The 24856-nt window shown below is 43.6% G+C and overlaps 2 protein-coding genes across 4 annotated transcripts in view; one reads left to right on the forward strand and one right to left on the reverse strand.

The window, feature by feature from the left end:
* Positions 1-24856, reverse strand: part of RPS27A (ribosomal protein S27a) — a 391102-nt gene that overhangs the window by 102077 nt on the left and 264169 nt on the right. The window lies entirely within an intron of this gene.
* The window catches only part of RTN4 (reticulon 4), a 95339-nt gene continuing 94311 nt past the window's right edge, over positions 23829-24856 (forward strand). Inside the window, exon 1 of one of the 3 annotated variants that reach the window (XM_050951770.1) lies at positions 23829-24578. In XM_050951770.1, coding sequence (XP_050807727.1) covers positions 24170-24578 — 409 coding nt within the window. In that variant the 5' untranslated portion in view covers positions 23829-24169. The remainder of the gene's footprint in view (positions 24579-24856) is intronic. The other 2 variants (XM_050951771.1, XM_050951772.1) reach the window with 2 other exon arrangements.

Here is a 24856-nt window from a genome sequence, read left to right on the forward strand (position 1 = left end):
TGTGCAAAGTTGCTAAGAGTGCAGCCCACGCCATCCTCCAGATCATTAATGAAGATACTGAAGAAAACTGGTCCCAGGACCGACCCTTGGGGCACTCCACTTGAAACTGGCTGCCAAATAGACATGGAGCCGTTGATTACTATCCGTTGAGCCCGATGATCTAGCCAGCTTTCTATCCACCTTATAGTCCATTCATCCAGCCCATACTTCTTTAACTTGCTGGCAAGAATACTGTGGGTGACTGTATCAAAAGCTTTGCTAAAGTCAAGGAATAACACATCCACTGCTTTCCCCTCACCCACAGACCCAGTGATCTCCTCATAGAAGGCAATTACGTTAGTCAGGCATGACTTGCTCTTGGTGAATCCATGTAGACTGTTCCTGATCACTTTCCTCTCCTCTAAGTGCTTCAGAATTGATTCCTTGAGGACCTGCTCCATGATTTTTCCGGTGACTGAGGTGAGGCTGACTGGCCTGTAATTCCCCAGATCCTTCTTCTTCCCTTTTTTAAAGATGGGCACTACAGTAGCCTTTTTCCAGTCATCCAGGACCTCCCCCGATCGCTATGAGTTTTCAAAGATAAAGGCCAATGGCTCTGCAATCACATCCACCAACTCCTTTAGCACCCTCAGATGCAGCGCATCCGGCCCCATGGACTTGTGCTCGTCCAGTTTTTCTAAATAGTCTCGAACCACTTCTTTCTCCACAGAGGGCTGGTCACCTTCTCCCCATACTGTGCTGCCCAGTGCAGCAGTCTGGGTGCTGACCTTGTTTGTGAAGACAGAGGCAAAAAATCATTGAGTCATTAGCTTTTTCCACATCCTCTGTGACTATGTTGCCTCCTTCATTCAGTAAAGGGCCCACACTGTACTTGACTTTCTTCTTGTTGCTAACATACTACCGCACCTGGGATTCCCAGGCAGTCATCCATCCAAATACTAGCCAGGTCTGGAATGGTTTACCTTCCAAGATTGGACGGGATCGGGGGCTTTCGGTCCAGTATGATAACTACTCTCTGGGAATTGTTTTCCAACCAGTTATGCACCCACCTTATAGTAATTGCATCTAGGTTGTAGTTCCCTGGTTTGTTTCTGAGAAGGTCATGCAAGAAGCCTTAGTAAAGTCAAGATACACCACATCTACCACTTCCCCACCCCATCCACAAGTCTTGTTACCTCGTCAAAGAAAGCTATTAGGTTGATTTGACACAATTTGTTCTTGACAAATCCATGCTGACTGTTACTTATCACCTTATTTTCTTTTATTCTAGGTGCTTGCAAATTGATTGCTAAATTATTTGCTCCATTATCTTGCTGGGTAGTGAACAGGACCGGCTCCAGGTTTTCTGCTGCCCCAAGCCGGGAAAAAGAAAGTGCCGCTTCACTCTTCAGCGGCAGTTCGGCGGCAGGTCCTTTGCTCCGAGAGGGACTGACGGACCCGCCACTGAATTGCCTCCAAAGACCCCAATAGCAGCAGGAGGGCCGTCCTTTGGTATTGGCTGTCCCAAGCACTTACTTCTTTAGCTGGTGCCTGGAGTTGGCCCTGGTAGTGAAGTAAAGCTGACTGGTCTGTATTTCCCCAGGGTGTCCCTATTTCCCTTTTTATAGATTTGCCCTTTTCCAGGCCTCTGGAAGCTCAAGTATGTTTCATGACTTTTCTAAGATAATTGCTAATGGCCCAGATATCTCCTCAGTCAGCTCCTTGATTATTCTAGGATATATTTCATCAGTCCCTGGTGACTTGAAGACGTTTAACTTGTCTAAATTACTTGTTATTTACTTTTGTTAATTACTTTTAACTTGTTCTTTCCCTATTTTAGTCTCTGATCATACCTTACTTTCACTGATATTCATTATATTGGGCATCCAGTCACTTCCAACTTTCTTGGTCAAAACTGAAACAATGAAGTCATTAAGCACTTCTGGCATTTACACATTTTCTGTTATTGTTTCCCCCCTCCTCAATGAGTAATGGGCCTGCCCTGTCCTTGGTCTTCTTCTTGCTTCTAATGTATGTGTAGAATGTTTTCTTGTTACCCTGCATGTCTCTACCTTAATCTCATTTTGTGCCTTGACCTTTCTAATTTTGTCCCTACATAATTGTTACAATGTGCAATGCACATTTTGGGTTCCAGTGTAATAAACATTATTATACATAAAGCATGCCAGTTAAAATATTTAAATAACAAATATTGTTTGAGGAACGCTTTTTGAAATTTAAACTTCTCTGTGATTGTTGTTATCAATGAGCTTTTTCTATTGATGCTGCCATTTATCTGCTAACAAGAAGGAAGAAATTAAAATTAGGGCAGGAAGTAAATCCTTTTGCACTGAAATCAGTGGTAAAACCATTGGACCATTTTTACGTAAATTGCATGATATACTTTAAAATTTTCAGTTAAACATAGTTTTGTTTTTCATTAACTTGTACTTCTTTTGCCAGGAATTTCAAAGAAAATAGATAATCTGCATCTCCTTTAATAAGAAATGCTATGAATCCTCTAACTCCCTTTTTCCCACTTCCTCCTACTCTTTTTCTTGCTACTGTTGTCTGTTAGTAATCAAGAATCATTAGTATTTGTGAAGCGATAGATGAGTGGGCATAGAGTTGGGATAGTTTTTCCTTGTCTATTTTTATGCACGGTGTTGGATATAGTTGATACTATTGCTTTGTACATGGATATATAATTAACAATAAAAGCATCAACAAAGCTTACACAGATATAGCACCACTTTTAGACCTGCAGCAAAACAGTTTGGTGTTCAAACCTCCAGCCAGACTACTTCGCAGTCACAAAACTGCTGCATCGCAGAACCTGCTCCTAAATGCGGTGTGCCTTTGTATTATACTGCTTGTACTGTAATGCAGGGCTAGGCAACCTACGGCACACATGCCAAAGGCGGCACGCAAGCTGATTTTCAGTGGTACTCACACTGCCCGGGTCCTGGCCACTGATCTGAGGAGCTCTGCATTTTAATTTAATTTTAAATGAAGCTTTTTAAACATTTAAAAAAACCTTATATACTTTATATACAATAGTTTAGTTAAATTTTAGAGACTTATAGAAAGAGACCTTCTAAAAACGTTAAAAGTATTACTGTCATGCAAAACCTTAAGACTCGGCACACCACTTCTGCAAGGTTGCCAACCCCGTTGTAAAACATTAATAGTCCTGGCTGTCTTTCAGAGCCATTACCACCAGCCACCAACTAGATGTCAGTCTGTTTCAGGTTGCTTCGAGTTAGAAAAAAGATATATTTTTTTACCAATTACATTTGAAAGGAGCTTTGTCTTAGAGACAGAGGCCAAATTCAGACTATGTGTAAGTAGGTACAATTTCACTGAGTTTGGTTTAATTGTACCTGCTCACACCAGGTCTAAATTTAGCCCCGTGTATTAAGAGTTGTCTAAACTCTCTACTTAAGTGCCTTTAACACACAAGGTCAAGTTCAACCTTGGTGTTATTAGTGAAATTGCATACACTTCCATCAGGTCTAAATTTAGCCCCGTGTATTAAGAGTTGTCTAAACTCTCTACTTAAGTGCCTTTAACACACAAGGTCAAGTTCAACCTTGGTGTTATTAGTGAAATTGCATACACTTCCACCAGGTCTAAATTTAAGCTTAAATTATTAAACCCAGTCTATTGGGCTAATGGGATAATGACAAAAGTGGTTTTTAGCCTTTCCTGTGTGAAAACTTAGATATTCAAATATGCCCTAGTACATGGAGCTTATTGAGCCAGCTGTCCCACTGAAGTAGAGCTATGCCACTGTAATCTTGTTGTGGACCTGACCCAGTAGTTACAAATCTTCTTCACTTTTATATTATTATTTAATATAATAATCTTATTTAAGATACACTTATGCAGAATGTAGTAGCCTGCATTACTGAAGAATTTCCATCAATATATTAGTTCAAATGCACTATGATGCCTTGGATTTTCTGCTAAAACTCCCCTCTCCTCCCTAGAGTTTTCTCAATTTGGACCAATATATGTTACTAAAAATACGAAATATATTGTTTTTCTTGAAGCATTGACTTTGGTAAATAGTGATTAAGGAATAAGGCTTTAGAACAGTCCTTTCTGTCAGGGAGTTGAGTCTGTTGTACATGGCTTACATTAATAAGTTTAAAAAGAATGAGGAGTACTTGTGGCACCTTAGAGACTAACACATTTATTTGGGCATAAACTTCCTTGTTTTTGTTAGTCTCTAAGGTGCCACATGTATTCCTCGTTCTTTTTGCTGATACAGACTAACACAGCTACCGCACTGTAATTAATAAATGTGACTACCGTACTAGCACTAGAAATGCCTGACTGATAAGCTGATGCATTTTTTTATCTACTTTGAGCCTGACTGACGTCTTTGAACACTTTTGTATCTGAACAGCTTGAATATGTGACCTCATTCTATAAATACCATCATCACTCCAACAACTCCTGTTGCTAAAATAAAAATACCGCTGGGTTCCTTCTGTTTTAAAGAGGTCCTACAGACCCTCTGTCAAGTACATCTTCCTTTACTATGTTAAAAATGAATGCTACATTGTAGTTATACTGTACATAAAATAGCAATTACACTGCAGGTATTGCTTGCACTTATCTGATTTTAGTTTTATATAAATATCATGTATTTATTTATATAAATATCTATGTTCTCTAACCAGATCTAGTTTTTTTCTGAGAACAGATTTGATAAGGGTTTTGCAAGATATATTCTCAGAACAGGGTTTAGCATTTTTTTGAGGTGGGGGAGTAGGAAGGAATTTTTTCTTTTTAATTATAGCCTCTTCACGACTGGAATGATGTGAAAACAAGTTTACTGCCAAAACCCCCACTTTTTTTTATATCACTGATCGACGTTTAAACTATCTCGTCAATTAGTTTATCGAGTTGAATGCTTAAACTAGCCAAGGCTCGTATCTCAGTATTCTCTAGTGAAGCTGCAATCCCATATGTGCTTACACAATCAGTTCTGGGACAAATGACAAAAGGCCAAAGGAACTAGTATGAGAGATGACAATGTTCAATTAGATCCATTCATTTAACATTGTAATTTAATACAGAGGGGTTTGCCAGGCTATAATCTAATTTCCTTGAATTATTAAGTTTCCTCTATAAAAACTCTACTCTTAGGCCCAATTCTGCAAACCCATACATGTGTGGTTAACTTTACTACCATGTGTAGTTCCATTGATTTCATGGAGCTCCTCATGGTAGTAAAAGTTAACCACATGCATATGGGTTTGCAAGACTGGGGCTTTATATAGCATGCTATATACAGGCATGTTGAATCCATGTATGGTTTATTCATTTGTCTGGAAATCAGAAACATTTCAACAGTATTTAGTTTGAATCACGTACTGCATATACCAATGATTTGTTTATTGAAAGTTTTATCAAATCTAAATACAAATGGATTGTGTAGACTGCTTTGGATTAAGGAGATCTGACTATAGGTATCCTTTTCATCCAGTAATCAGCAAAAAGAATGTGTCTTTGGTCTTACTAAATGACATGGTATTCAGTTATTTCTATAACTTCTCTGTGATTTTGGTAATGTTATAACAACTTTAACTTGTACACTATTTTATAAAGAAGACACACCAGGATATTTTACAGAAGAATAAAGTAATTTAATATAACCTCCACTGCCCAGCTAGCACCTGAAAATAAAAGGCAAAAGAACTAAGATTACAATCTGAATTTAATCAGTGATAATTACAGCAACCTGGACATCTCTCAACAGAGAGTTGTAGGGGAAAGATGTTAGATACAGCCTAAGAACTATTCACCTAGCACACATTTGTTATAAGCACTGGTGAGGCAAATAGGAGGAAGATAAATTTATTTGGCACATAGGGATGTAAGGGGTCATTGGATCAGACAACAATCTTGGATTAAGATTCCATAGGGCTTTATAAATCTAGAGGCAGCACCTTAAGCTACTATGAAATCTGACTTAGCAAGCAGGGTAAGTGACCCAGGAAAGGAGTGATGTAGTCACTCCATCTGGTGTTAGCAAGAATCCTGCCAGCATCATTTTGTACAGATGAAGTCTGCTAGTTCTGCGTGCATAGATACAAGCAGTAAGAGTCTAGCATTACACTAAAATAAATGGAAGAAAACCTAGGCATGAAGATAGACCCCCCCCAAATCTGCTAGAGGTAAGGATGTGAACTGGCAATGCTCCCAAAGAGAAAGGAAACAGTAAAAATTAGATTAAATTGCAGGAAATTTCTCAGCCTACTGCTTGCACACTGGGGGATGGGATTGATCTTAAAAATAAATAAATACATAAAACACTCCAGAGGCGATGCTGGCAAATACAGGCAGGTAAGCCTAACTTTAGTACCAGGAAAATTGGTTGAAACTATAGTAAGAACAGAATTATCAGACACATAATTGAACACAATATGTTGGGGAAGAGTCAAGATGCCTCACCAATCTATTAGAATTCTTTCAGGATGTCAACAAACATGTGGACAGAGGTGATCCAGTGGATATAATGTACTTGGACTTTCAGGAAGACTTTTAAAAGGTCCCTCACCAAAGGCTCTAAAGCAAAGTAAGGAATCATGGGAGAAGAGGGAAGGTCCTCTCATGGGTCAGTAACTGGTTAAAAGATAGGTCTAAATTAGCTCTTACACTCAAGAAAGAGCTATTGGAATCATTGTACCTAGTTTTGTGAAAACATTTGCTCAATGTGCAGTGGCAGTCAAAAAGGCTGACAATGTTAGGAATCATTAGGAAAGGATAGATAAGACAGAAAATAAAATGCCAATATATAAATTCATAGTACACCCACACCTTGAATAATGTGTGCAGTTCTGGTTGTCCCACCTCAAAAATATTATAGATATGTAAGCAGAGACAAAATGAGCTCTACCCTGACATCTGGTGGTGAATTATGGCAAGTGTGCAAAATAATTTCACAGGCTGATCATGATTGCATAGGCACACCCAGCTCGCCTAGCATAGCCCATGGCAGCCTAAAATGGTTACTTTCACAGCTGTGGGATTCCCAATTTCTTTGTTATTGGGGCAGGAGGAATAAAGTGTTGTCACTCTGATTATGTAAATGAGGAACTATGAAACTGTTTTATGACAGAGAGTCTCACCATCAACTAAGTAGCACTCGCTAGACAAGGGACATGGGTTTCAACGCTCTGTTAATGGAGTGAGGCTAGATGCAGCCATTTGTAGCTGGTGGTATGGGGTCCTTGTATGAGCCAGAGGCACCAATTGAACCTTTTTCTTCCTCCACTGTTGAATAGCAGAGCTGTTTTTTGATTCCCTTAAGAATCGAGTTACAGATTACTGACCTGAACTCACTTTGGACTACTGGTGCACCAACACTGGGGCTCCCCTACTATGAGGTGGAATCACTAAAGAGCTAAAATTTCTGAGCTGAGTGCTGTGCTAACTAGTGGGGGAGCCTGAAGCTATATTGTGGAGCAGAGCAGCAAGTGAAGTGGAGCAGTTTGTGCGGACAGTTGGAACACCCATGAAGTGAGTGGAGTTGAGCAATTTGTGGGGATGGCTGGAGTGAATCACAGGACAGCTGGTGGAGCTCTGTGCTTGCGAGAGGGGATGTATTGCCTCTTCGAGGTGCCTGGGGTGTGTGTGTAAGATTTTCCCAGATCACTCGGTGGGGTCTCGAGCTGGTTTTGCATTACGTAGTAGGGAAGGGATCCTTACGTATTGAACCCGGCCCTTGCTGCTATCAATTAGGCCTGGCAGAAGGGTTACATATATATATATATATATATAAAAATTAGAATTGGGAAAAGTACAGAGAAAGAGAATAAAAATTATGAGGGGTATGGAACTGCTTCCTTATGAGGACAGATTGAAAAGATTGAGACTATTCACTTTGGAAGAGAGATTAATTGGGGGAGGAGATGTGATAGAGATTTATAAAATCATGAATGGTACAGAGAAAATGAATAAGGAAGTGTTATTTACTCCATCACATAACATGAACCAGTAATCACCCAATGCAATTAATAGGTAGCAGGTTTACAATAAACATAAGGAAGTATTCCTTCACACAATGCATAGTTAATCTATGGAACTTGTTGCCAGGGGATTCTGTGAAAGTCAAACACAAACTGGGTTCAAAAAAGAATTTTGTAAGTTCATGGAGGATAGGTTCATCAATAGCTATCAGCCTATAAGGTTAGGGATGCAACCCTTGCTCTAGGTGTCCCTAAACCTGTGACTGCTAGAATTTGAGACTGGACGACAGGGGATGGATCCCTTGATAAATTGCCCTGTTCTCTTCACTCCCTCTAAAGCATCTGGCACTGACTGCTGTTAGAAGACAGGATACTTGGTCTAGATACACTGTTGGGCTGATGCAATATGGCTATTCTTATATTCCGGAGGAACATAATCCAAAGGCCTGAGACAACCTTTTGTTTATTTTAAATCTAAGCGTTAAATTCCTGAAGAAAATAAAATTCTGCTTGGTGACTCTAGCTTCCATTATTCTTTACCTGAAGCAGGAGGACTGCTACCCTCAACTTGAAAGGAGTTTCTTAGATTAATGGTAAAATGAATATACTACCAATCTGCAGTGCTTTCCTTCAGCCTGTCAGTAGCTCCTCATATCTTCACCAAATGCATGGTGGTGGTAGCCGTGCTCCTTTGAAAGTCAAGTGTCTAGGTATTCCTTTACCTGGATCACTGAGTAGTGAGAGGCCCGGTCAGGTACTGTCCAGTGTATCCATTATCCCGTCCACGTTTGGCATGTTGGCTCTCCTAGTCAATGTGGACAAATCAGTTCTGAAACCAGTTCAGAGTAAAGAATTTATTGGCATGGTCCTGGACTTACAAAGGCCAAAGCTTTTCTATTGCAATAGAGGTTTGAAACACTATGGAACATAATTCTGGAACTAAAAGCACATCCAGTCATCACGGTATGCAGCTGCCTCAGGTTCCTAGGGCACTTGACAGCATGTATCTATGTAGTGCAGTACACCAGACCACACTTCAGAAAGCTACAAGGATGGCTAGTTTTGGGGTATTCCCTGAGCCATCATCATCTAGATATGGAGATCTGAGTACCAGTCCTAATCTTGTCCTCTCTGGCTTAATGGACAGACCCTCTGAAAGTGTGGGGGTCCCTTTTGCCTCCCTGCAGTGCTCACTTTAGTCACAGATGCATTGATCCAGGAGTGCACACAGGATCCGTGCAGTCTTTGGTCTATCCAAGGCTTGAAGGCGCATATAAACATCAGGGAATTGTGAGTGGTCCATTAAACTTGTTTGGCCTTCCTTCCAAATAGGGGGTTTGGGCGGGATGGAGGGAAATCTGCTAGCATTAACAAATCACATACAATATAGTTGCTGTGTTAACAGACAAGGAGTATCCAGTCAACTGTGCCAGGAGGTGATTCTCTTTTGGGAATTCTGCAAGCCAACTCCGTTCATCTGAGAGCTGCTTAACTTCCAGGAGTGCAGAATACACTGGCAGATCATCTGAGAAGATCCTTCACCAATCACCACGAGTGGTCACTGCTTCTGGATGTGGCCTGATCCATCTTCTATCTCTTGGGGAACTCGCAAGTGGACCCATCTGCAACAAGCATCAACAGAAAGAGCTTTCAGTTTTGTTCCGTGTGTGTGTGGGTCACAACCCAGGGTGATTGACAGATGTCTTTCTGTTGCCCTGGAAGAATGGCCTACTATATGCCTTCCCTCTGATTCCACTATTGCCCAGAGCTTTATCCAAGACCAAATAGGACCATGATCACCTCATACTTATAGCACCAGTATGGCCTTGGCAACACTGGTTCTCAAACCTACTATCCTTGTTAGACCTCTGTTGTCTCCTTCTGGACCCAGATATGGTTTCCTGTAGGCCATACCACTTGGCTGCATGGATGCTTCATAGCTAACACTGTTGGGAAAAGCTTTCTTAAAGAATGTACAAGAAGTACTTTTAAAGAATAGAAAGCCTTCAAGCAGGAGTACTTACCAGGCTAAATGGAAGTGTTTTTCCATCTGGTACCCCAGAAAGGTGTTTCTCTGGAGCAAGCTTCTACCCATCACATATTGGACTATTAGCAGTTAGCTCTATGAGGGTTCATCTGGCACCCATCTCATCTTTCCATCTGTTGGTGAATAACAGATCTCTTTTCCAATTCCATCACTATCAGGTTTTTGAAAGAGCTGGACTGATCGTATCCACAAGTGCAAGAACCTGGGATCTGAAACTGGTATTAGCAAAGTTAATGAAGCCATCCTCTGAACCACCTGGAACTTGTTCTCTACTCCAGTTCTCTGTGAAGGTGGCATTCTCGATCACAATTACCTCGGTGAGGAGAGTGAGCAAGTTGAGCACTCTGGTATCAGAGCCTTCCTATTCAGTCTATTAGGACAAGGTTTACCTTTGGCCTCACCTCATACTGTTAGATCTTAAAAGTTGAACAAGATATAAAACTGATGCCTTAACCACTAGTCTTTAAAGATCTCCTGGTTCTTTTTGTAAGAGTAAGGTTGGCCTGGCCAAAATCCAACTTGGTTAATTATATCTGTTTACTTAAAATTCCCCTGGACTTTCAATTTGATACATTCTCTACATCATGTTCTCACTTACTGTGAAGTGTTGTGCACTATTAAATGATTGCTATGCTTCACTTTAGAGGCAGGTACATTTTGATAGTAGATAAAGTGTTCCTTGTTTATGATTTTAATGTCAGTTTATGTTTTCAAGTCATCTTGGGGTCCTTTCAAATGAAATATGCTATATAAAAGTAAGTTATTTTATAATTATGATACAATGATAAACTTTATAGTGACAGGCAGTAAGAGAAATGACCGGCTGTATTATGAGAGAGAAGATTGGTGAGGTAGTATCTTTTATTGGACCAACTTCTGTGTTCTGAAACTTCTGATATTTGCTGTATTTCTCAGTTATCAAGGACGATTGTATATGATACAGATGTTCAGATTTTTTTTCTTTAGTTTAGGGTAACTACATGCTATAACCCTCTTTCCCACATATTATCTGATGTATATATTGTTTTAACTAGCTATAACAAAGAACAAGCACCCTATCTAATAACGAAAAAAAAAAACCTTTCCTTATACTTGTCATCTCCATGTTGTTACTGTGAATATATGTGAAGATAATATTTCTAAGTATATTTTATTTACTATATTACTTAGCTAAAAAACAGAAACACTCCAATATCCATTTGAATAAACTGTACATGTATAAACATGTTTTCATTTAGACAAGGTGCTGCTGCTACAATAGTGAGGATATTTTTTGGTCCATATTATCCAGTGTGTTTAGGAAGCTTTGTGCTAAAGCTGATGTTGCCAGCTACACAAAAATCCCCCCAGTGAATATAGCAGCTCCTATTTCAGCCCCCTGCTTGGGGCTGTGGTAGAAGGAGTGGACAGGAGAAAGGAGTCCCTGTACCCAGCAATTCACAGCTGCCTTAACTGCTCCTTGGAACTTGGCAGATGGTGTAATTTATACAAGCCCTGAAACTGCTTTCACGTATATTGATGGATTGGCCCAATTCAAGACTGGAGAAGCACAAAATAGGTTAAGCATTTTTATTACCTTGTGTGATTGATTTGGAGCTGCTTTGCAATACTGTATTACTCTAGAATACTGTATGTTGACCTGATTATTGGAATGGTTGCTGCATGACTACATTGGTTTAATAGGGGGTATCACAGATTAACACTGGGCCTTTAAGAGGGAGTAGGGACAGTGCACCTGTGCCTCATCCACTGCTTCCAATTTGAACTTAAAAGAGGGCACCTTGGCCAGGAAGAGAGCCAGTGAGGCAGGGCTACTTGGGAGAAAGAAATGAGAGGGGCCAGAGATTGCATGTGAGTGGTTCCTGGGAGAAAGGCTGAAGGTAGAAGAGCAGCAAGAGGAGTTTGCTGGCTGGCATCCCCAAGCTAGAGTGAGCAGAAGGCTAGAAAGCAAGTGTCATAAAGAGATAGTTAAGGGTTAATGTCTCTTTTACTGTAAAGGGTTACAAGCAGTGAACCTGGAACACCTGACCAGAGGACCAATCAGAAGATAAGATACTTTCAAATCTCGGTGGAGGGAAGTCTTTGTTTTGTGTTGTTTGTTTGTTCGTTGTTCTCTTTGGGTTCTGAGAGTGACCAGACGTACCTACAGGGTCTCTAATTTTCTGTTCAAGTAGTAAGTACAAGTAGAAAGGCAGTTTAATCTTTTTGATTGTTTTCTTTATTTGCAAGTGTGTATTTTGCTGGAAGAATTTTAATTTGTATTTGTGCTGGGGGGAAGGCTTCTCTCTAGTGTCTATAAGCTGAAAGACCCTGTAACATTTACCATCTTGATTACAGAGACAACTTTTAATTTTTTCTTTCTTTTATTAAAAGCTTTTCTTTTTTAAGACCTGATTGATTTTTTCCCCCTTGTTGAGGCTCAAGGGAATTGAGTCCGTACTCACCAGGGAATTGGTGGGAGAAAGGGAGAGAGAAGGGAGGGGGGAAGGTGGAATTCCTCTGTTTTAGATTCACGGAGCTTGAGGAGGGGAAAAAAGGAGGGGGGAAGGTGCATTCCTCTCTGTTTTAAGATTCAAGGAGTTTGAATCACAGTGATCTTCCAGGGTAACCCAGGGAAGGAAAGCCTGGGAGAGGCAATGGTGGGGGAAAGGGTTTACTTTTCTTGTATTAAGATCCAGGGGGTCTGGGTCTTGGGGTCCCCTGGGAAGGTTTTGAGGGGACCAGAGTGTACCAGGCACTGGAATTCCTGGCTGGTGGCAGCACTACAAGATCTAAGCTGGTAATTAAGCTTAGGGGGATTCGTGCTGGTACCCCATCTTTTGGACACTAAGGTTCAGAGTGGGGGTTATACCATGACAAGGATGGAGTTAACATCTTGGATGTGAGCCAGAACCAAGGGCTGCAGAGGGCTAAAGGCATGAGAGGAGTGGAGGAGCTTACTTGCTGACATAGTCAAGGTTGAAGAGCTAGATACAGAAGAACAGTGAGAGGACCAGTCGGAGTGAGGGATGTTCCCAGCAGAGAAACTCTGGGGGTTTCCACAATGCACAACTGTATGGGCTGGGGTGGCTGTTCTGGGTCAGAGGGACAGAACAGGACTGACAGAGTCTGTGTGTGGTCAAAGGCACCAGTATGTGGCATTGAGGGATGCGATGTCATAGAATCATAGACTATTAGGGTTGGAAGGGACCTCAGGAGGTCATCTAGTCCAACCCCCTGCTCCAAGCAGGACCAATCCCCAGATTTTTACCCCTGTTCCCTTAATGGCCCCCTCAGGGATTGAACTCACAACCCTGGGTTTAGTAGGCCAATGCTCAAACCCCTGAGCTATCCCTCCCCCCAAGAGGAGTTCTAATGTTGCACTGGGGTGAGACATGGACTGTATGTTTGGGACTTTTGTTATCGACTAATTTGCACGAGGTTTTTTATAACTAACCAGCCCCAAGGAGGGTATTACTGAGTCAAGAGAGCCTGAAGTAAGTTATTGGATTACCAGAACGGAGGGATACTGAAGCAGGACACTGCAGAGCCACCTCATGCTGTGAGGGGGCATTCAGATGTCCCCCTTCTTACAGGGGACTATGGGGGTGGGGGAAAACAAACAGGAGAGAGAAAGGATAAGTCTTCCCTCAGCAAATGCTTGAGGGTTGTTAAAAGAAAATGCCAGGACAGAAAAAGGCCCAGGAACATAAGAGATCAAAAGAACTATCGCAGGGTTTAAGGACTCTCCTTCAGGAGAGAGGAGTAATTGTTTGAGGGAACCAGAGTGATACACAGACCCCAGCAGGGTATGTCTGAAGAAGATAGGCCTGCGTCCATTACCATCAAGGGATGGTAAAACTTTGATAGGATAGGCATGAGTAGATTTTTTTAAAAATCTTTTTCTCTAAATGCTTTGTTCCTACTGTTAAAATACACAATACTTTGTTTCAAGAAGGCTATTTTGTCAGTGTAAACCACTGGTCACAAACTCCTGAAAGGAAGAACTGCAGATGTCTGAACTCAGTCACACTTGCTGGATAAGAATGGTCAATACCCAAAGCCAGGACTAAGATGGAGAGAAATGCAGAATTCCTCCTAACGAGAGGTAAAGGCATGAGGCTGACATGTGAGGCAGTGTGCTGAGAAAGACCAGAAAGGGGACAGAGCTCCATCTAGTCTTGCAGCTGAACAGTTTGTTTTTAAATCACCACACATTTGTGTTTAAGCCATCACAGGCCAAATGTCCATCCTCTGTGATCCAGCTATAAAGCTGTAATGCTGGATTTGTAAAATTACAATTATTTTCCTAGCAGTAAACTCTGATATTTAGTGTAGGATTGAGCAGATCACACTAGGACGTGAAGAAAAATGTCCTTATAAAACACTTCTAAACACTAAAAAAAAAAAAAATTTTCAAAACTACCAAAGGAAATTGAAAAATGTTAGCCAGCATATTTTTTTAAATGATAAAATGCTTTATTTTTCCAAGTTTGCTCCATATGAAAACTTTCCTTTCAGTTTTCAAATGATCCAGTTGAATATCTACAGTGGACTCTAACTACTATTGTAATTTTTATAAGATTAAAATGTCTTTCTAAACAATGAATAGAATTGCTGTTCTATAGCATATATTAAGTATTTAGGAGCTGCAGTTTCTACAGCCTATTGACTTGGATTGCTCAATTCATTTGGAACTTCTGCCTTACCTTCCACCAAGATATTAAGTACCTTCCTCTTTAAATAAAAATACTTTCCTTTCTCTTTAGGTGGTGACTGACCACACATACATTCATTCTGTGGTACAGCATATGAAGGACTATATTTAAAAAAATGAACTAATATATGTATATTTACTTCTAAAAGTCAAAATCACTGATTAGTGATATTTCAATTCGTGCTGTCATTAGGACTTAAAGTTATTTAAATTGTTACAAATAGGTTTTCTGTAGTCTGAAAATATACATTTTAAGGAACTTCTAATTCACTATTGTGGCCAACAAAAGATACAAACCATTTTAGAACTGCAGATAAAATACTTGTTCAACTAAATTGCTGTTATTTGCAGTACAGAAAATAAAAAGATGTTTTCTCTTCCAGTATGCACTGAATGAATGTATGTGAATCTTGCTTTTAGTAAAATATTTTAGGTCAGATTCTTTGCTGGTGAAATGATTGAAACACCACTAAAGATAACGGAATTGTGCAGAGAATGTGACCCATTATTTTTAGTATGAATAAGAGCTTTGGACCATGGGCCTACTTTTGATTAATTTCTGAAGTAACTCACTAAATTCATTTTAAGCTTCCTAAAGTTGTTGTCAAAACCACTCAGCATTGTATTTGCATAACATTCAGTTTTTAATCTATTTCACATATGTTCTAGAGACTTACTACTACATGCTAGGAAAGAACAGAAAAGTATTAAGTCTTTAAGTACTTTGGAGATGCTCATGAATTATGGGTGCTAAAAAAGAAACTGGATGAAAGGATGAAGGCTGGTGAGGGTAGATCATATGTTTAAATACCAATGGCTCATATTCACCCCTGGTGCAATTCAGTTGACTTCAGTAGAGTTACACCAGGAACCTGGCCCACGCTACTCCACCTTAGTGTCTCCACAACCCTTACTTGATCAGAACTATCCTAGTTCAAGTTGAAGTTATGACACTGGACTAAATTCAACCCGGATAAAGCAGTGCAGTGCAGTCCTCCTGATTTGTATATGTATGGCTTGGTCCACTGGGCCCAATTTTGCCTTCACTTAACATATATATACAATCCATTAACTTCACTGGGGCTAAATAGGTGTAGGGAAGGGTAGAGTTTGACCCATTCATTCCAGAGGGGAAAGCCTGCCTGTGTTCTGTTTTAGCACCACCTGTAATTTAGTCAAACTACCTGCCTACCACTAAATCATTCTTTATTATATTACTATACAAAGTTTGACTAAAAGTTGCACATGGATGAATTGTTTGTCCCCAGGAAGCAAAAATGTTAGAACAAACATAAAACCCAATCCTTATACATTGTTTTAAGTGCTTATTCCCACATAGTGAAACTTTAGTTTTTTTAATAATGATACTTATGTCACCTTCATTGTATTCTTGAAACTGACTTAAAAGTGTTTCCTTACACACATTCTAGATGGTTGTCAGGAAACAGAACAAGTGTGTGTGATCTAGGTTGAGTTTCACACAAGAGCAGCTTCACGCTTGGGTATAAAATGCAGCTGTTCAAATGAAATCAGACTTACCACACAGGAAGGCATAAAAGGGGATAAATGGGTTATGGAATTAAAAATAGTTGGCTTATGGGCCTTTTACCTCCACATCACTGGTCTGAATCCAGCCCACATCAATACTTAATTTGAAAATCAGTATAATTTCATGGCTATTATGGCCTACGTGAAATGAGGGAGTGGTCTCAGTTCAGTTTGGGTGCACTTGAAGAAAATCTGCACTAATTGTTAGTTTCAGCAGAAAACACAAGAACTAAAAGTAAGCGTGGAAACTGATCTACCCTCTCTGACATCAGGTGATTTATCTAGGTCTAGGATGAGGCACAGAAGTAGGAGCTTATACTGGTGTTGCCTGTGCCAGATCTATTGGACAAGGTCAGAGCTCTGCCACACCATACCTGTGGGTCCCATGCTTCTAGGTAGTTTATACTAGCCTCAGTGGCTCACTGCAATCCTCCACATAGCCCTTCTCTCTAGGGCTAGGGTTACAGTCTACTGAGCCCTTTTCATCATAAGCCAGCAAGGAGGTTGGAGAGAGAACTCCCACAGTCTCTGTTGTCCCTAGGGCTTATTTCCAAACAGTTTAGCCTCCTGTCCTGACAGGGGCCTGTCTTCCCTTCCCAGGAGATGTTTCTGTAGCAGCAGGTTGCGGGGGAACCCGGGCCTGCTCTCTACTCCGGGTTCTGACCCAGGGACCCTAATGGTAGCAGCTATTGCCAGCCAACCTTTCACTGCCAGAATAGGTACATTTCCCTGGGCCACTTCTCCCCAGCTTCTCCCTTACCAATGGCTTGAGGATGTCTTCATTAACCAGCCACACTGCTGCTCATCTGGCTTTTCCTAACCTCACTGGAGTGAGCTCTTTTATAGTATCAAAGGGGCCTTAATTAGAGTCAGGTGTGCACATTACCTTAATGGACTCACCTGACTCTTTGCAGGTTAATTGGAGTCCAGTGTTCTCATTAGTCTGGAGCAGCCCCTGCTCTGGTCACTAAGGGAACAGAAAACTGCTTATTCAGTGGCCAGTATATCTGCCTTCTACTACTTTCTTGCAGACAAAGACCTCCCAAGACCTCCTCTGGACCTGGAAGCTCTTTTCAACGACCAGGTCCGTGGTGGCCACCATGGGGGCCGACCTCCTCACGGAGCCCCTGCTACACAATCCCCAGCTTCGTGTGCAGGTGGCGGAGTCCCCCGCGGTGCGCCAGAGGTTGGTCCTGGCGGGAGCTACCAGGGTCGGAGACCTCCTGGACTATGACCGGGGAGGCTGGCTGGATCCCCTGACGCTCGCTCAATGCATGGGGCTCTCCAGACCTTGCCCTCCCCGGCGCGTACTCCAGGAGGTGAAGGCCGCTTTACTGCTTGCTGCTCGGGCTTACCTCGACCAGGTCCTGCGAGAGGGCACGCCCTGCCCACCCTCCACCCCAGGCCCCGTGGACATTTTTATCGGGCCCCTGCCCCGTGGACCCAATCGGCACCCTCACCCTTTCACTGCCAGCGGGCTGCATGATCTGCAGCTGGTCCTGTTCCAGACCGCGCCACGGAACCATCTGTACGCGCTCGTGCTCCATACCCTTCACTACCTCACCCTCGCGTCCCGCCCCGATACCAAATGGCGGGACCTCCTGCCACTTCTCGAGGGTGAGAAGCCCGGGTGGGCCAGCTTGTACTCTGCCCTGGTCCCGAGGCCCACTGGGGGATATCAGTTGGCGGCTCCTTCACGGGGCCATGAGCACGGGCGTGTACTTGGCGCGGTTCACCCCTGTCCCTAGCACCTGCCCTTTCTGTGGTGAGAAGGAGACCTTGGTGCACATTTATTTGGAGTGCGCCAGGTTGCAAGCCCCTGTTCGGCTCCTCCTGAATATTTTCTTGCGTTTTTGGTTGCACTTTTCCCCTCACCTTTTTATCTACACGCTCCCCATCCGTGGCCCCACAAAGTCGCGGGATCTCCTTCTCAATCTCCTTTTGGCCGTGGCCAAACTGGCCATCTACAACACTAGGGAGAGGAGGTTGGCCGACGGGATTTCCTGCGACTGTAGGGCCTATTTCCGTTCCTCCGTCTGTTCACGCATCCGGGCAGAGTTCCTATGGGCGGCGTACACTGGCTCCCTTGATGCCTTCGAGGAGCAGTAGGCCTTGTCCGGGGTTCTCTGCTCGGTGTCCCCATCAAGTTCCCTTCGTTTAGCCCTATGATCTCACTCCCGATCCTGTTTTTTCATTAGTTGTCCCCTGTAATTACTTGGTGTCCCAGACCTGTGGGTCCTCCCCTTAGGCTGGGGGGAGGCCCTTTAGAAGTGGGCAGGCTTTGCCCACCCACCCCCACTGGATGCCAATAGGACAGACCTGTGGATCCTCTCCTTAGGCTGGGGGGAGGTCCTTTAGAAGTGGGTGGGCTTTGCCCACCCACCTCCTGGATACCAATAGAATCATAGATTATTAGGGTTGGAAGGGACCTCAAGAGATCATCTAGTCCAACCCCCTGCTCAAAGCAGGACCAATCCCCAAATCCTTAAATGACTCCCTCAAGGATTGAACTCACAACCCTGGGTTTAGCAGGCCAATGCTCAAACCACTGAGCAATAGGACTACTTTCTCGCAGATAAAGACCTCCTCTGGACCTGGAAGCTCTTTTCAACTACCACATCCATGGCAGCCACTGTGGGGGCCGATCTCCTCACGAAGCCCCTGCTACATAACCCCCAGCTTCATGTGCAGGTGGCAGAGTCCCCTGCAGTGTGCCAGAGGCTGGTCTTGGTGAGAGTCACCAGGGTTGGAGACCTCCTGGACTACGACTGGGGAGACTGGCTGGATCCCCTGATGCTCGGGGATGTCAGTTGGCAGCTCCTTCATGGGGCCCCACAAAGTCGCGGGATCTCCTTATTAGCCTCCTCTTAGCCCTGTCCAAACTAGCCAGCTACACAACCAGGGAGAGGAGGTTGGCCAACGGGATTTCCTGTGACTGTGGGGCCTATTTCCATTCCTCCGTCCGTTCAAGCAGTCGCAGGACTGAGGAACTCCCCTTCTCCCCCCTCCCTCCCAGGCTTGCCACACGAAAGTGCTGGGAGGGCGGGAGAAGTGAGTTATCGGTGTGCTTGGGGGATAGCGGAGGTGACCTGGGGCCAGTGGGTGCGGGGAGTAACTTTTCGTGGGGAGCTGGGAACCGCTCCCATCCCAGCTCACCTCTGCTCCACCACTGTCATCTCCCGAGTGTGCCACAACTCCCCTTCTCCCCCTCCCTCCCAGGCTTGCTGCGAGGGAGCGGAGGTGAGCCGGTGCGGGGAAGTGGCAATTTTTCGTGGGCCTAGGGGCGGCAAACTTGTTAATCTGCCACTGCTTTGTTGTGGCCCACTTCCTGGCTACCAACAGTACTTTGTTGCACCCAACTGGCCTGGGTCTATCACACAGAATAAATTAAATATGTCATTGTGATAATCCCCTCTGGTGTTATCTGGTCCGGTAATCTGCTAGGTCACTACAATCCTTGACTGAGCTGCTCCTTGGATTGTGCAACCAAATGTCACTAGTCAGTATCTCCAGTCCCAGACACAACCCTAGGAACCTTTGTCTTGCAGTGTCCAGTTATGCCCGCTGGATGCTGCAAGCTTATCTGAGTTCATCAATTTAACAAAGAAATTGATACGTACCAGGCTTGTTATCCCCAGGGGAGTCTCTGACACACTTCAAGTAGAATAAACATAAAGATTTATTAACTGCAAAAATAAATTTTAAGTGATTATAAGTCAAAGCGTAACAAGTCAGATTTGGTCAAATGAAATGAAAGCAAAATGCATTCTAAGCTGATCTTAACATTTTCCATGTCCTTACAAACTTAGATGCTTCTCACCAGAAGCTGGCTGGTTGCTCTTCAGCCAGGCATTCCCCTTTGATCAGCACTTCAGTCGCTTGGTGTGGTGTCTATAGTTGTAGTTGTAGTTGTAGGTGAGAGAGAGAGAGAGAAAGAGCGAGCGAGCGCATGGCAAACGTCTCTCCCTTTTATCATGTCCTTTCTTCCCTCTTGGCTTTGCCTCCCCCCTTCAGAGTCAGGTGAGCATTACCTTATCACAGTTCCATACTGACCAAAGGAAAGGGGGTAACTCACTTGAATGGATCCTTTTGTTGCTGCCTAGGCAAGCATCCTTTGTTCCTGTGAGGGTTTGTCTCATACCTGCCTAGGTGTGAAATTCCTCTCTGCTCTTGGAGAGTTTTTGCCTGGGCTTATTTTAAGCCATGAGGATACATTTTCAGCCTCGTAACTATACACATAGTTATATAACCTATAACATTACTGTAACAGTTACTAGAACATCACTATAACAACAATGCTCATTGCATCACGAGCCTTCCAAAGAAACCCAACATGACACACTTTGCACTGGATAGTACACAATCATTTTACAAGGATGAACATGGGGGTGCTGGGTGTTCCCCTGAAGTACAGAGTGTCAGAGTCATTTATATTAAAATCTATTTTGAACAACAAAGGAAATTGAGAATTTTCACATATGTATTTTTCAGTTAGTAATAAGCTGACAATTGTGAACTATAGATCTACAACCCCATCAATCCCTTCTGAGTCAACTGTTGTAGAAGTAGAGCTATTTGCTTGCTAGGCAGCAGACAGAACCCAAGTGCAGGGACCTAGGCAGTTCACAACTGATGAACTTTTATCTAGGCCTTGTGCTGGCTCTTTGCAAAGGGGTAAACTTCACCATGAAGATACAATTATGCAACCCTTATTTATGTTGAGTAGTACTCACTAATGCAAGTAGTCCCATAACTCATGTAAATATATCCATTGAACTTAATGGGACAGCTCATTTGAGTAAGTAGAATGCAATCTAAGCACATATGGTAGAATTGGGCCCTGAAGTTAGAAAGGATATTTGGTGTTTTTTATTTTGCACTTAAATATGGAGAGAAAGAATTTCCCATTTGCACCCTTCCTTTTTCTGTAACTGTCACATCTGGGTGAATTTGCAGTTTGCATCTCACTTTGAATGTCTCCATAAATTGACCTCTAAACCCTATATATATGAAATCAAAGAATGTGTGTGTCCATGATCCAGAGGTATGCAGTTTGGAAGAGTAGAGGATTATGCCATTAGAAAGGCAATGAAATGTGAGACTGTGCTCGCTTGTCCTAGCTGTGATGACTGTGTTGATTTAGTTAAACTGGTGCTAAGGGTTCTGTAGACACACTTATTTCTGTTTAAACCAGTCTTATTTCAGTTTAGTTTAAATTGATTAGGAATTTGTTTAAAACACAGTTTAAATTAAACCAGTACAACTTCCAAGTCTAGACAAGGCTACAGTCAGTGTGATAATAGTACTCATCAATGCTTTAAAAAGCAATTTGGGATGCTTTGCTTAAGAAAGGCAAGACAGTACCATGAAACTTATTGCATATGGGTCTTTTGAATAATAACTTAAAAACAGAAGTCTTGTCTTCTCTGCATGGACATGGAATAGTCAAGGTATTTTTTGTTACATAGGGCATTTTTTTCCTCTGGTACTTTTGGCCAAAATTTCATTCCCCTTTTGCATCCCCTTCACCAATTCTGCTATTGAGTGGCATGCTGACTGGTCACCATCTTCCATTCCAGCAGTGGCTGTATTTCAGTGATGGTGTCTGTATACAGTCTTGTGAGATGCTTGTGGGTATGTACTATATAAACATAACATTTTATATAAAAAGTCTTAAAATGTAGATATGGTATCCCATAGATATTCTTTAATGTTGACTTCCTATTTTATGATTCTGAGAAGTATGATTGACTAAAATGACTGTTCTCCCTGTTCACCTGTTATACCAATTATATTAGACCAGTAAAAACCAGCAGGATCTTATTAAAGGGAACAAGGCAAAGATGCCACATTTATTATGATAACAATTTATGACTAATAACTAATATTTTAATTCTTATACACACACATTATACCTAATACCTATACACACACACACACACACATTATACCTAATACCTATACACACACACACATACACACATATTCACACACACACATTCATCAGGTGTTCTGCAGCTGCTGCATAGTTACCAGTCCTGAAGATAGCTTAAGTTCATGGCTTGATTTTGCAGCTTGGGTTCGTAGTTTGTGGCAGCTAACTGGCCAGGAAAGCTGGGCACAAGGCTGAGCTGGATCTCTGTTGGGCAGGCACCGATGTTCATCCATGTTGGCAGCAGAATGTTACCCAGAGTCTCTCATCTCACCCTTCTTTTTTATAGGCTTTTAGTTTGGATTCAAAGTCTATAGGTCTTGGTGTGTCATGCTGCCTCTGGGTTTAGATTGATCACCCATCAATTGCAGGCGTGACTTTCAGCCTTGGACCTGGCTTTGATCTTCCTTCTGTTGTTCTGTTGTCCTTTTCTTTTTAGGGTGGATGCTTCTTACTTTGTTTAGGGCTGTTGTCTAGGTCTTCAGCCGTTGGTATTTGAACTTTATCTCATCAGGACAGGCTGGGGCTGGAGGTTGATTCCATCATTCATACATACCTCATTCACACATCTAAACTAAACTAATAAGATTACAGCAGGGTTTGCAAAAATGAAGGTTGGAGGAAGCTTTTACAAAATGGAGTGAGTGTTTTAAAATGGGGTTTGAATTACAATATGGAACAGAAGTTACAGTATAGGCAAGTGAAGTGAATGGTGAACAGAAGTTACATTAATAAAGTGAACAATTGAAAACAATTTCATTTATCAGTTCTACACACCAAAGGCCTGATCCAGCAAGGTGATGATCTCTAGCTAAGATGTACTGAGCACTCTCACTTCATCTTGAAGACAAGGGAAGTTGAGGGTGCATTTTGCAATAGGTGCTCAATGTCACAGAATCAAGTCCTAAATTAATAAAAGGATTCCCTTCTTTTACTTAATGTTGGCCAGGCCCTGTTAGAAATTGTTGAATCATTAAACTGAGCCCCCTGCCCCCAAAATGAAGAAATTAGCCTGGCATTATTCAAAATTCCCTTTCAGAGTTTAAGTTTTTAGCTGTCACTCATGGGACTGACTCATCTCACCATTTATAAAACAATGCAGGTTGGAGAGCTACTGTATATAGCCACTGGGCAGAGAGAGATGTGATTCCCTCATTACTTCATTTACAGCAGCAAGACACCGCAGTAGCCTGTCTGAATCTGACACAGAGGATTCTTCCAGCCTCTCCTTGTGCCTCCGCCCCTCGCAGAAAAAGTTTGTGTCACAAAATGTCTGGCACGCACTAGACTGTTGTCTAAAGCGCAGACTAGGAGCTACTGCTGACCCTGAAATGGACCCATCCTTCTCCACTATACAGCCTGCCCTCCTCACTGTAACCACACAAAGAACCCCATCTCTCATCGCCCCATTCTCAGAGCGCCCCCACCCTCTGCAGCCATACAGACCATCCGCTCCCCCTCAGACACAAAGAGCTCCCATTCTTCCCTGCCCCCCTCGGCTCTAGAACCCCTGTTCCTTTACAGTAAGAAAACAACCTTCAGACGTACACGGTCCCCCCACCATACACAGCTTCCCTCAGAAACACACGCATCCCCTGCCCCTCCACTGGGTCTCCCTTCCCCCATCACCAATACAGGCTCTCCACCCTTCAGGGCTCGCCCCACCCACATTCTCTGCACCGAACTTCATCCGACTTTTCGATCCCTGTTCAGCCGCCAGCATCCATCCCCTATTGAATATTCATAGAGTGGCGCATCAGCAGCCTCTCTCATTGGTTCCCCGCGTGCGTCCCTGCTTCCTCTCCCCCTCCCATTGGCTAGCCGGGCTATCCCTCTCTACTCTCGGGCGGGGGAGTCAGCTCTGCTTCCCCTTCCCAGTGTGACTCAACAGGGCGTGGAGGCTCGGCACCGTGGCAGCTGCGCAGCCCGAGGAGCCGGCGGAGAAGAGCCCCCTCAGTCATTGTTCCTGCGGCGCCAGCACGATGGACGAGCAGGACCAATCACCCCTGGTCTCCTCCGGCCCAGCCCAGCCGCAGCAGCCCCGCTTCCAGTACCAGTTCGTGCGGGACCCGGAGGAGGAGGAGGAAGTGGAGGACGAGGACGAGGATGACGACTTCGACGAGCAGCTGGAGGTGATGGAGAGGAAGCTGCCGGCCATGGCCGCGGTCTCCGTCCCCGTCCCCGCCCCGCTGCTGGACCTCGGGGGCTCTGAGCAGCCGCAACCGGATAGGAGGCCCCCCGTCGTGTCCTCCTTCTCCAGCCCGCCCCCCCCTCAGGAGCCCGAGTCCACCGCCCCCCTGCCTGCCAAACCGGAGCCCCCTGCCAGCAGCCCCTTGCCGGCACACCCCGCCGCCGCTCCCAAGAGAAGGGGATCGTCCTCCGGCTGTGCTGGTAAGTGCCGTTCCCCGCATCCCACGCTGCGGCCCGATTCCTGCTAGGGGGCGTGGCTGGCTTTGTGGCGGGGGTGAACTGGGGAGGAAGGAGCACCTCGGCTCCCAGACTTTTCTTCCGCGGCAACACCGGCGTCCCGTCTGCCGCAGCCGTGCGGAGCAGGGACTTTCCCTTTTGGCCGCAGACTCTGCTGGCCTCCCGAGGCGTCTCGGGTCCCTTCCTCTGGGCGGGGACGTGCCCGGGCTCGGTGTGCGTGCGAGCGGGATGTTGCCAGCAGG

The sequence above is a fragment of the Gopherus flavomarginatus genome, chromosome 4 (genome assembly GCF_025201925.1).
Source record: "Gopherus flavomarginatus isolate rGopFla2 chromosome 4, rGopFla2.mat.asm, whole genome shotgun sequence".
Lineage (NCBI taxonomy): Eukaryota > Metazoa > Chordata > Testudines > Testudinidae > Gopherus > Gopherus flavomarginatus.